Consider the following 12872-nt stretch of genomic DNA (forward strand, 5'->3'; position numbering starts at 1 on the left):
TAAATATTTATCATGTCATGTCATTTATTTATCATGTCACTGATCATGGGATCAACCTCTGAGCTCCATAAATTCAATCATCGTTGTTTAAAGTGAAAGAAGTGAGAATGATGAGACACGAGTAAAATGTGGGATTTTATTGCAAAGCAGAATTTGTTGTGACAATAAACCAACCAGCAGAACAACTTGATCCAACCTTCACCTGGTTAACTAGTTAGATTAGCAGCAACCAGCAGAGAAAGACTTTCTGAGGATAAACAGCAGAGACAACTCTCTAGTGGTTGTCAGATCTCATCTCAAGGTAGCGTCAGGTCACCTGACCCTAGGAGGACCAATAGGACGACGGGAAAGCTGGAAGAACCACCAACAAGCCAGCAGCAGAAGTGTTGAACTGGAATGATGGTGACGTGTTTGAATCAACTCCTGTTAAACCAGCGATGTGGTTTGAAGACAGCTGTGATGATTCTGTTGGAAAGATCCTGTTTTACGTCTCCAGGAAGAAAAATGTGAAGAAAACGTGATAAAATATTTTAATGACACCCTTTAAGTTTGAACACGTTTGCTCAGTATCTGTAGTGCGTTTCCTACAGACTCTAATCAATAACCATCGATCACTAGATCCTCATCCTGATGGATTTGATCAGATCACATTCTGGTGCTCCCCGACCTCTGGCTGCGCCCCGACCTCTGGCTGCGCCCCGACCTCTGGCTGCTCCCCGATCCCCGGCTGCAGTCTCTCAGAGAGCTCAGAGCTGTCCTCAGGAACTGAACCACGTTTAGCTGAAAACAAAGACTCGTCATCCCACCGTGAAGTTTGCTTCACGCTGAGTCAAAGCATCAGGTCAAAGAGTCACAGCTGGGAGGAAGAGACGTCACCTGTCCTCTGTCGGGAACGCTCGAACCCAACGGCTGCCATGACGACGAGAGCAAGAACCACCACAGCGATGATGATGATGATGGTGGTGGTGGTGGGGGGGGTCACGTCAGTGGGCTCCTCTGGAGAGAAGAAAACAACAACGAGTCACAACCTGAACAGAAGTGCAGGAAATAAAGGTGTCTCCACCTCCACCCCCCGACCCCCGTCTCACCCCAGTTGGTCCAGATCTTTCCTTTGTCCAGTCTGGTGACCAAGTCGTCCTCCACACCTTCCAGCTGGAACACACAGTCGTACCTCCTCCAGTCTTCAGGGGCCACCGATGAAAGGTTCAGGTCAACACTGGTCTGGAAGGTTCCATCATGGTTGGGGAGGATCTCTCCGTGGTCCACCTCCTCATGAAGCTCCTCTCCATCTCTCCTCCAGAAGAGTGCAGCTCTGTCAGGGTAGAAACCTGTAGCGAAGCAGCTGACTGGAGAGGAGGGGGTCTTCTGGAGGAGGAACACTGAGGGGAGCTCTGGAGGAGGAGCACAAACACACTTTAGATGCTCCTCACCAGGAGTCACTGTTTGTTCTTCTGTTTGATGGGATGGATCTGAAGTGTTGTCTGTGTGTCGTTCACCTTTATTGTTTACTGTTGATCACAAACACCAGAGAAACATGAAGGTTGTCGGTACGAAACTCCATCAGGTCATGTGATCCTACCTGTTCTCAGCAGAGAGCTCCTCCCATTCTCCAAATACTTCCTCCCCCACTCAGGACACTCCTGGGTGTAGTAATGTTTGACGTAGTCCATCCAACCTCTGTCACGATCCAATCTGTGTTTGGTGATGAGAGCCTGAGGTCTGGGAGCGATCCAGGTCTCTGTCTTCAGGTCCAGGACCAGGAAGTCTTCTCCATTATAACCATGCTGCTCAAAACCAGTAACCTCTCCAGTCTCATCGTCCCACTGACAACCAGTCATCATCTGGTAGATATGGAAACCTGAGAGAGACTCAATGGAGTTATTCTGATCCAGTCTCAGTGCTGCTTATTATGGGATGGACAGAAACACTGGATCAGTGAAGTCCAGCAGCATCCAGTTGTCTGGGTGTGTGTGTGTGTGTGTGTGTGTGTGTGTCTGTGTGTGTCTGTGTGTGTGTGTGTGTGTGTGTGTCTGTGTGTGTGTGTGTGTCTGTGTGTGTGTGTCTGTGTGTGTGTGTGTGTGTGTCTGTGTGCGTGTGTGTGTCTGTGTGTGTGTGTGTGTGTCTGTGTGTGTGTGTCTGTGTGTGTGTCTGTGTCTGTGTGTGTGTGTGTGTGTCTGTGTGTGTGTGTCTGTGTGTGTGTGTGTGTGTGTGTGTGTGTGTCTGTGTGTGTGTCTGTGTGCGTGTGTGTGTCTGTGTGTGTGTGTGTGTGTGTATCTGTGTGTGTGTGTGTGTGTGTATCTGTGTGTATGTGTGTGTGTGTGTGTGTGTGTGTGTGTGTGTGTGTGTGTGTGTGTGTGTGTGTGTGTTTACTTCCTCCAGCATGAAAACATAAACAACATTTTATCAGTAGAAACATAAACAAACCTTCAGATTGGTTGAAACATTTCTTTAAAGTTTCAATGTTGACTTTGAACCTCTCCTGGTTCCCCTCATTCCTCCTGGTCTGTTGGTTCCAGTACTCAGGATCATCTGCTGTGATTTTCTCCATCCAGTCCTGTTTGGGTTCTGATCTCTTGGTGTTACTGTCATAATGAACAATCTGAACGTCATCAATCATCCCAACAACCACATACTCTGGGAAGTTTGGGACTCCAGAAGATGCAGTGAGGAAATACTTCAGAGAGTGAGTCACTGAAAGAAACAGAAACATGATTTGTGTTTCATAAACCAGTGAAACATTTGATTTTTCTGCACACAGAACCAACAAGAACTGGGCTCCAGTAAAGTGGTTCTGATGGCGTCTGTTGTTCAGTCAGTTCTTCTCTGGTTTCATCAAGTCTCCTTCCTGTTGCTCTTGTTGTTTCTGATGATCAGCTGATAACTGGAAGGATTTCTACAATCAGAATCCTTCCTGTCGTCTGCTGTCTGAACACAAGGAGGTCATGTTTCTGTGTTCTGTGTCACGTCAAGAATGTTGGACAAACCGGTTCTGGATCAAATCCACCCTGGAACAAATCTACCCTGGAACAAATCTACCCTGGATCTACCCCTGCTGGATCCTGGATCAGCTGCTCAGCTTTCAGATGACAGCTGGGTCACCCCTGAACATTTCTCTGGTGCTAACATGTCAGGAAGTCCATCAACAGAGCCCTGAATCCATCCAGCAGGCTACAAACACACCAAAGTCGTTCTCCTTCCCGATCGGGAAATCACGTGACCTCACCTCCCGCCGCACCAGGTACACCTGTTCCCAGGAGAACCACCAGAACCAAGGTCGTCATGGTGACCTGTCGCATCTGCAGCTCCGAACACACAACAGCCGACAGGAGTCTCTGGTGAAGCTTCCAGTCCGACCATCAAGGGTGAAGTGAGGACGGAACACGGAGAGCAGCGGACTTCCCCGTCCTTCTGAGCCAATGGCAGTTCGTCCTGAGCGGTGACGTCACAGGCTGTGAATCGAAAGTGAAAGTGAATGGAGCTGAGTTTAAAGTGCGCCAGAGGATGGGGGGGTGGGGGATCAGTTTGCTGACGGTGACGTGTTGTTGGAGCTGTGGACGCTGAAAACTGCTGGACCCACACAAATGTGACCCCCCTGTTGATGTTTGATCAGCTGACGCTCCTCTTGTTACTGATCACTGAGGAGTAGTTACATTCATGTCACTTTACACTGAGTTACATTTACTGACATTTATTAGTGACATCTGGCCCTTTGAGGACAGACATTATACTGATGTGGCCCTCAGTAAAAATGAGTTTGACCCCCCCCCGATCCAGTGGAACCTCCAGTCCCCGTGGTTTCCCTTCAGGTAACTCTTCAGGTCAGCATCACCTGTTCCTCTGACATCTGCTCCCATCATCTGATCCGTAGCGTTGATGCTGCATCAGGACGCGTCCGGTGAAGACAGGCCCAGTGAAGCGGTCCTGATGGATGGACCCCCCCGCCCCCGCGCTGACTCCTCTGAATAGCGAGTCCGTCTTGTCATTCTAGAACATGTCATAGAGGTGCTGAATCGTTCCTTCTCCAGAGTGTGTTCCCCAGCCGCCTCCCCTCCGTGATGTCCGTGTCTGAGCTTCATGACATTCTGTAGAACTAGTTTTAACGTCAAACAAGTTTATCTTTATTCCTTTAAAACATCTTAAACTTTGAAGTAAACATAGTTAGTAGTTAGAAACGTTTTCTCCAGGAGATTTTGGGATGTGAGACAAACAAAAACAAGATTCAAACGCATTTAAAGAGGAAATAAAGGAACGTTCCGATCCTCCAGGACGATCTGGATCCAACCAGCAGGTGGCGTCAAAGCACCAGGAAAAACCCCCCCAATCGTTTCAGTTCTCTGGTTCACAGGAACGTTTGAATTAGTCAGAAACATGAAATGAGAAAAAGTCATCAAAATAAATATTTATCATGTTATTTATTTATCATGTCAATGATCATGGGATCAACCTCTGAGCTCCATAAATTCAATCATCGTTGTTTAAAGTGAAAGAAGTGAGAATGATGAGACACGAGTAAAATGTGGGATTTTATTACAAAGCAGAATTTGTTGTGACAATAAACCAACCAGCAGAACAACTTGATCCAACCTTCACCTGGTTAACTAGTTAGATTAGCAGCAACCAGCAGAGAAAGACTTTCTGAGGATAAACAGCAGAGACAACTCTCTAGTGGTTGTCAGATCTCATCTCAAGGTAGCGTCAGGTCACCTGACCCTAGGAGGACCAATAGGACGACGGGAAAGCTGGAAGAACCAACAACAAGCCAGCAGCAGAAGTGTTGAACTGGAATGATGGTGACGTGTTTGAATCAACTCCTGTTAAACCAGCGATGTGGTTTGAAGACAGCTGTGATGATTCTGTTGGAAAGATCCTGTTTTACGTCTCCAGGAAGAAAAATGTGAAGAAAACGTGATAAAATATTTTAATGACACCCTTTAAGTTTGAACACGTTTGCTCAGTATCTGTAGTGCGTTTTCTACAGACTCTAATTGTTGCAGGTACCAGGATGTGGCACCCAACAACAGATATATGTGTGGTATTCGGTGCCAATGAAATGTAGAATGCAGCCGAGAGACTTCGGTATCGACAACGTGCTTACTCTTTATTTTTCTTCTCTCTCTTCTTTTTTTAATCAATCTAATCACAGCGCCCACAGTCGGTCAATCACTGTAACACATCGTAACAGGACACAACAATATGATACCAGGAAAACAGGTTAAAATGTTATAAATGAAGGAGACAGTGGAGTAGTGTAGTGTTTTCACTGAAGCTCCTTCTCGGTTATATTTTATTCACAATCATTCACATTTCACCATAAATTCCTTCTCTAACCAATACTGTCTGCATTTGTCCTTTAATTTGAATTATTTTACCCAGCATCCATATCACTGTATCTTTCACTGTCTATCTAGACATTCACATTTACATGTCCATAGAACATTCATTATCAGTCCAAAATACATCCAATATATCATACTGATTCACAAGACATTTCAACAATAAACACGTTCTGAAACTCTTTGGCATTCCCCTTTAACATTACTCGTTTTCCAAAATCAGTTCTTCTTGTCATTAATTTACTTTGCATTTTAAAGTGCACTTTTAATATGTAAAGATGCTACTAGCACCAGGACTCAATACAAAACAGTACCAGTAATCACCCCGAACACATATTGACATTGCATAGCTGCCTCATGGTCTTAAACCATTCCCTTCAGTAGAGGGTAACACTGCTTACTTAGTATGTACACAAAATAATAAAATGGAGCCAGCCATTAAACATATCAAAACATAAGTCTAACTATAAGAATGGAGGAGTGATACCCCAAAACCATGACGGAACCCCACGTGGGGAGACGCCATCTTAACGAGACCCAGTACACACAGTGACAGTTCTTGAATCTCTACAAGCTTATTTTATACATAAATTCGACCCAAATCAAAGCACAAACGTTACCAAAAGCGACATAAACATCAGGTGATATCTTTGTGTGGTTGTGAAGGATTACCCACCTGGAAAACAGGTTGAAATGTTATAAATGAAGGAGAGGGTGGAGTAGTGTAGCGTTTTCACCAAAGCTCCTTCTCGGTTATGAAGGGAGCCCGGCTAGCGCGCACGTCATACGGACTGGTACAGGTTTAACCTGTGATCCCACCACTGCCACCTGGTGACCAAAGTTCTATTGTTTTTGGGATCTCTTCCAGGCCTGTACTTAATTGTGAAATGGAAATCAGCCACTTCTGCACCCCACCTACAAGTGGTTGCGTTCAACTTTGCTGTGGACAAGATGTGAGTGGGTTATTATCGCTGTAAACAGTAAAACTTGGAACCCCCCCCCCCCTATTTTCTTACTTTATCTCTCTCCCTCCAAATAAACAGAATTCAATAAACAAAACAAGATTCAAAGTACATATATAGAAACAAATCAATACAAATAAAAATGAATACAGTTAAAACGCATTCAGTCTTGTTCATGAAATATTGAAAGATACCGTTTTACCATGGTTTTGAAGCCTTCTTTTGTGTTCGCTTGTGTTATATATGCTGGTAGTGAGTTCCACCCTACAACAGCTCTATACATGACAGTTCTCTGCATAGCAGAAGTCCTAGCTTTAGGTAAATTGAACCTCCCCTCTATTGCATGTCTCGTTTGATATTCATGACTGGAAGAATGTTTCAATAAACTTTTATGAATTATTTTTAGAGATTGAGTGGCTATTATGTTACGAATGAAATTTACGAAACAATAGGTAGACCTTTGACTAACAGTCAACCATCGTAATCTATCATGCATATCTTTTACATTAGTTCTGTAGGAACAGTTTGACGCACAATGTGCTGCTTTATTTTGAACAATTTGTAATTTCTTCATATCGACCTTTGTATCGCTGGACCGAATGATAAAGCAATAATCAAGCTGTGACAAAACTAAGGCATTCAAGACCTGTTTAGTGACATCTAGTGGCAGATCTTTAGAGATTCTTCTAACAACTGATACAGCTCTTCCCATTTCGCTAACAATGTTGTCAACCTGATGTGACCATGATAGAATGTTGTTAAATGTGAATATGGGAATGGGAATATTATTGACATTTAAATTCAATTTGGGCTCAGATCTCCACTGATACTTTGTCCCCATTAATATAGACTCTGTCTTACCAGCATTGAGCACAAGTTTATTACTATCCACCCACTCGACTATTGACTTTAATTCTTGTTCTAAAATAGAATTGATCTCTTCTACAGTAGTTCCTGAAACATATATGGTTGAGTCATCAGCATACATTGAGATTTGAGCATCATGTAGTATTAAAGGTAGATCATTCATAAAAATCGAGAACAATAAAGGCCCTAGGCAACTTCCCTGGGGGACTCCACAGTTAACAGTACTGACATCAGATAAGCTACCATTAAAAAAAACAGTTTGCCTTCTATTACTTAAGTAACTCTCCATCCATTTTAATGCAGGTCTAGTCAAACCATATTCTTTAAGCTTTCCTAATAGTAAAGGATGATCAATCAGATCAAACGCTGCACTATAATCAAGTAAAACAGCCCCTTCCGGTCTTCCATTATCAATATCACATTGCCAATCATCTGTCATCTGTGTCAATGCTGTACATGTGGAGTGACGCCTGTAAGCATGTTGATAATCTGTGTTCAAACCATATACATCAAAATAAAATTGAATTTGCTGAAATATAATTCTCTCCATTACCTTTCCTAAAGCTGGTAACAAACCAATAGGGTGGCTATTAGCCTCCGAGAACGGTGCAGCTGTATTTTTGTCCAGAGGAATAATTTTAGCTATTTTCCAAGCATCAGGACATCTACATCTCTCAATACTCAAGTTAATGATATGACAAACAGGAACAGAAATTAAACTGGAAACCAAGCTAATACATTTTATGTCCAAGTTATCCACACCTGGTGGTCTATCTTTACATTTTCCAAGCAGACCCTCAACCTCATTAGCAGTTACCTTTTCAATTTTAAATCTACAGTCCTTATTTTGCATTAAATTCCCAATTAATGTTGTTGATGAGTGTGTGTTTAGATGCTTCATGTTGCTTCTTAAACTGTTGATTTTTGACTGAAAGAAATCATTAAAATAATTAGCAATATCAACTGGTTTAGTTAAATATGTTCCATCTACTTCGATATAAGACGGGCAGGCTTTAGGGTTTCTACCAATCATATCATTTACTACATTCCACATTTTCTTTTTGTCATTATTCACATTTTCTATTTTATTCACATAAAACGATTGCTTTTTCGTCTTATTTAGATAAGTAACATAATTTTGTAATTGTGTAAGACACGAAACACACACACACACACAACCACACACACACACACACACACACACACACACACACAACCAATCACACACATAATTTGTCACTTTGCATAGTGTAGCCTTGTCTTCTCGCCCCACCCCCATCCCACTTTACATTTGGCCAATTCTCGTTTCCCACATCACTAATAATACCGCCACATGCAACACAACATTAAATGGCATGTTGCATATGCCAGCACCATCAGCCAACATGGCATTATGACATATGCAAAAGGATATTTCATGGTATGATACATACGGCAGCACCACCAGCTCATCACTAATGCCACCACATGCAACATGACACAACCCTTATAGCTATTGAGCCTCTGTCAAAATCAAAATTACCTAACTTTAAAAAAAAATATAATAGTAAAGATAAATATATAAAAAAAAAAAAAAATTATAATAATAACGAATAAAATTATAGCGTAAAAATAAAATAAATGAGCACTGGGAAGAAAAAGAAAAGAAATGAATTAGCATAAGTATTGGGGAAAAAATATAAAGTAAAAACAGAAAAAATAAATAAATAAATATCCTCATTTCATCTCCATTTTCAGTCCAGTGATAGAAATTGATTAGTGTTCCATCCCATTCATTTCACTTGAAGGATCCAACTTCTATAAACAGTATTATTAGGACAGTACCTGAGTTTGGACCCGTGCATCCATTCCATGTTGTATCACTTTGTCATGTCAGTTTCCTCGCCAACTTTATCAGACTCGCTATCCTCCTTTTGAGATGCTACATCACCCTTCTCTTCTCCTTCTTCATCCTTGTCAGATGCCCCGTTCACGTCCTCCTCTTCATCAGGTTCAATGTTTTTAATGTAGCGAATGAAGAAATCTTCTGCCTCTCTAGCAGTAGTGAACTTGTGCACTTTCTCACGAAAGGTCAGGATCAATGTTGCAGTTGGCTGGATAAAGCCGCATCTTATTTTGTGTTCAAATAGCTCTGATTTTATATCTTTAAACTCTGCTCGGAGGTTCATTGTTTCAGCGCTGACATCAGAATGGATCCAGATTCTCTTCCCGTTATACGTGAACGAACGTAACTCAGCTGCTTTCTGGGTTATTTTCCTTTTGATCTCAAAGCTATGCAGCCTTGCGATCATGCACCTCGAGCCATTTTTCTCGGGACCAGTGTGATGTGCCACGCTGATCACTGGGCCGGTTCCAACCATATCCACACCAAACACTTCCCGCAGTAGTCTTTCTGTAAACGTAGTCGGGTTACCTGCTTCCACACCCAACGGCAGGCCAAAGGTTTTGCGGCTGTGATTCCCCAGCTGGATAATCTTCTTCTTTGATGTATTATTTTCTTCAATGATCATTTGTTGTATATGTTACACGCCCCAGGGGTGTGGCTAGTAAAACAGATTATATTTTAAACTGCTCTGCTAGGTAGACCTGAATAAACAGGGAAAAACACGAGACAGTCAGTTTCGGTGTAAGTTATTCTCTCTTCCTTGGTCATCTCAATTTATTAACAATCATGTTTCTTAAATCAAATGTAGCGGCAAGAGGACACAAGCCAGTGTCTTATTGTGCCGGTCCCAAGCCCGGATAAATACAGAGGGTTGCATCAGGAAGGGCATCCGGCGTAAAACTTTTGCCAAATCAAAGATGCGAATCATTTCAATCATAAATCATGTTCACAAAATATCAATGACACATATTTTCTCCATAGGTTCATCATCAATTCAATACATTCTTCTTTGCATACACGTCCATATTCCCATATGTTTTCATTTGTCAGCATCCATATACTGTAATAATGTTTGATTTTTACCAATCATGTTGCTTATTGCATAGAATTAGTCTATTCTGTTTTCGTACCGTCACATCCCTAATGACTATTGTTTTTAATCATCACATCACTATTAAAGTATTTATAGAATCATGTAATCATTTCTATCATCATGTAACTAGATAAATCAAGAAATAACCATGAACAAAACACAATATCCCTTCTGTTCTGCTAACAGGCTAACACTGTATCGGTATAATATAGTGTATAAAGACAACTGGATGCACTTCAAGGCAAACCTGGAGAGAATTAACAATATACAAAATACGGAAATGTACTCTTTCAATGTAAACAATAAATCACACATCCACAACACAAAACAGGAGCTTGTAAGACTAAAGGAGCAACAAAAATAACATCAGTGAAAACCACCTACATGTCACGTAGCGGACGGCCGGAATGGCTGCTGCCATGAAAGTTAGCATAAAACCCTAGATTCCGCTACATACATCAAACTACTACAAAGTAATGTCATTTCTGGCATAAAACTGAGTCAAGTTTTGTTTTATAATACAAAGTGCTCATAATAAATGTTTTTCATGTGCCAACGTTAAACCTACCTGAATAAACAGGGAAAAACACGGGACAGAGTCAGTTTCGGTGTTCGTTATCCTCTCTTCCTTGGTCATCTGGAGAAGAACGTCACGTGGGCACCGAGCTAACCTGTCTCTGGAAACGGAGCGGCCACCTGGTGGCGGAATGTGGAATTGGTGTATTCCTAGAATATAGATCCCCATTTATTCTCAATTCACATGAAGGCTATTCAAAGTACAAGACAATTATCTAATATTACAAAAATATAACTACACTCTTGTGTATGTCACATATACGTTCAAGTTCAGACAGTCTGTCATCAGTATAACCCGCAGCTTTCTCCAGTGCAGCTACTTTGCCTTCGCATTTAGTCAAGTTACCTTTCAACTCCTCCAAACATTTGTTCACTGGCTCGAAACTTTTGGCCAATGCTGCTGTTATTTCTTCACGGATAATTTGTCTCATTGTAGCGGCCATTTCAGCCGTGAAAGCCTTGTACCGTGTAGCCATCTTTCACAATTGTTTTTTGCAACTCGTAGCGTTGAACTGGTGGCCAGGTGCAAACAATCACACTGCATCTACACCTTCTCCAGAGAGCAGTCAGTCCAGTTCATAAGTAAAGCTACTTCAAAATGACACATTCCAAATGATTATGTGGTCATAAACCTTTCACTTGCATTTCACATGCATTGAGTGGCATAAACCTAATTAAATATAAACTTAAGCCAGTGGGACCGGGGTACCGCGGCTACACACGTCTGCGCTCACATCGTCTGCCGAGTAGACCAAGCGTTTTTCTGAGTCGGCCCACAGTCTGAGGTCTGATGTCTTTTAGTGCTCTTACAGCTTCAAAATCAGCAGGATCTACTGAAAACCAGTGTGTCATCCAGATAAAGAAGGAGCATTCATGAGGCCAAAGGGGATGCGAATCCACTCATAAAGTCCCCGTGGTGTAACACACGCCATTAGTGGGCTGTCTTTCTCTGTCATGAAACCCTGGCGGTAAGCTTTACCTTGATCTAAAAGAGAGAACCGGGACTTACCACACAAGCTATCTAAAATGTCTTGTGCCCGAGGGATAGGCTGACGGTCAGGATGAGTTTTCCCATTCAAGTCTCTATAATCTAAAAACAACCTAAGGGTACCATCTTTTTTCCAAACATACAAAACAGGCGAAGAATATGAAGACTTTGACTTCCTAACCCATTCTTGTGCTATCAGGTCGTGGAGGTAACTTTTCATTTCCTGGTACAGGGGGCTTGGTACAGAAATGTATGTGCGTTTGACTGGTTCGGTGTCTTTTAGAGAAATCGTCATCTGCAATTGGTCAATGCAGCCAATATCATTATCTGACCTAGAGAAAGAATGACATTCTTCTCGAAGCACCTGCTCCACTACTTGTCCCTGATCTTCACTAAGGTGACTTAAATCTACAGGGGGATCCCATCTTTCACTGGTGGTACTTTCAGAGTTTGCTCTAGTGTGACTCACTGTGACTGGTCTGGCAACCTTCACAAAAACCTGGGCTGGCAGAACCCACATTATGGTTTGCACTGTGCCAATTGAGGTGCGCCCTGGTAAAACATCATCATGATCAGTTGGGTTAGAAACATCTATAGCGATAACTGGAAATACACCTTTCCGAACTCTGACTAGTGTATTATAGAACTCAAGACCATCTGGCCACTGAGGGTTCAGGTCTAGCTGAAGGTCTAGTCCTCTTTAAAAGGCTGTGCAACTACACGACAGTTAACCTGAATGCTACTGTGTTTTAGAACTACAACCTCCTCCCTCTTTGTTTTGACTGCATATTGATCTTCTTGTTCTGCACTAACAGCCTGTATAAAAGCTCTTACCTTGTTTCTTTTTAGACTTGGAAAAGCTTTCCTCACTGTGTGATACTGTTCAGTTTTTTTCAGTGTTTGTCAGAATGCGCTCCAAAGCAATCGATCTCAGACGATCGGATCAAGACAGCACTGATGAGCAACGATAACATTGAATTATTAAACAATGAATTAATTAGACTTTTTAGCATTTTTAACTTTTTAACCCTTCTTAAACACATCTGTGAGTTTTTCAAGTTTTTAGCCCATTTTCAGAACACATAATTATTATATTTCATTTCTCTGAACTAAATGTTCATCTTATTATAAATCTTCAAATAACAGTTGTTACCATATCAGAAATGCT

General features: G+C 41.9%; 1 protein-coding gene and 1 long non-coding RNA gene across 3 annotated transcripts; both read right to left on the minus strand.

The window, feature by feature from the left end:
* Nucleotides 1–122: 122 nt before the first annotated feature.
* LOC137612198 (BOLA class I histocompatibility antigen, alpha chain BL3-6-like) lies at nucleotides 123–3381 on the minus strand. 2 transcript variants are annotated; one of them, XM_068340601.1, is made up of 7 exons: nucleotides 3224–3381; nucleotides 2425–2691; nucleotides 1580–1858; nucleotides 1497–1508; nucleotides 1089–1391; nucleotides 877–996; nucleotides 123–780 (listed from the first exon to the last, which is right to left on the minus strand). In XM_068340601.1, the coding sequence occupies exons 1-7, from the start codon at nucleotides 3294–3296 to the stop codon at nucleotides 641–643; spliced, it is 1194 nt and encodes a 397-aa protein (XP_068196702.1). In that variant the 5' UTR covers nucleotides 3297–3381; the 3' UTR covers nucleotides 123–640. The 2 variants fall into 2 exon arrangements, with proteins under 2 accessions (XP_068196702.1, XP_068196703.1); XM_068340602.1 differs by lacking the exon at nucleotides 1497–1508.
* A 1129-nt stretch (nucleotides 3382–4510) lies between these two features.
* LOC137612199 (uncharacterized) lies at nucleotides 4511–10775 on the minus strand. Its single transcript, XR_011038830.1, has 2 exons — nucleotides 10709–10775; nucleotides 4511–9748 (listed from the first exon to the last, which is right to left on the minus strand). It is a non-coding gene; the product is annotated as an uncharacterized lncRNA (long non-coding RNA).
* Nucleotides 10776–12872: the final 2097 nt, after the last annotated feature.

The sequence above is a fragment of the Antennarius striatus genome, chromosome 18 (assembly GCF_040054535.1).
Source record: "Antennarius striatus isolate MH-2024 chromosome 18, ASM4005453v1, whole genome shotgun sequence".
NCBI lineage: Eukaryota > Metazoa > Chordata > Actinopteri > Lophiiformes > Antennariidae > Antennarius > Antennarius striatus.

Coding starts and splice junctions, on each gene's coding strand:
- LOC137612198 (XM_068340601.1), bottom strand. CDS start 3,296: ATGCGACAGGTCACCATGACGACCTTGGTTCTGGTGGTTCTCCTGGGA. Junction 997..1,088: donor AAAGATCTGGACCAACTGGG/GTGAGACGGGGG, acceptor TCTTCTCTCCAG/AGGAGCCCACTGACGTGACC. Junction 781..876: donor GCGTTCCCGACAGAGGACAG/GTGACGTCTCTT, acceptor CTTTGTTTTCAG/CTAAACGTGGTTCAGTTCCT.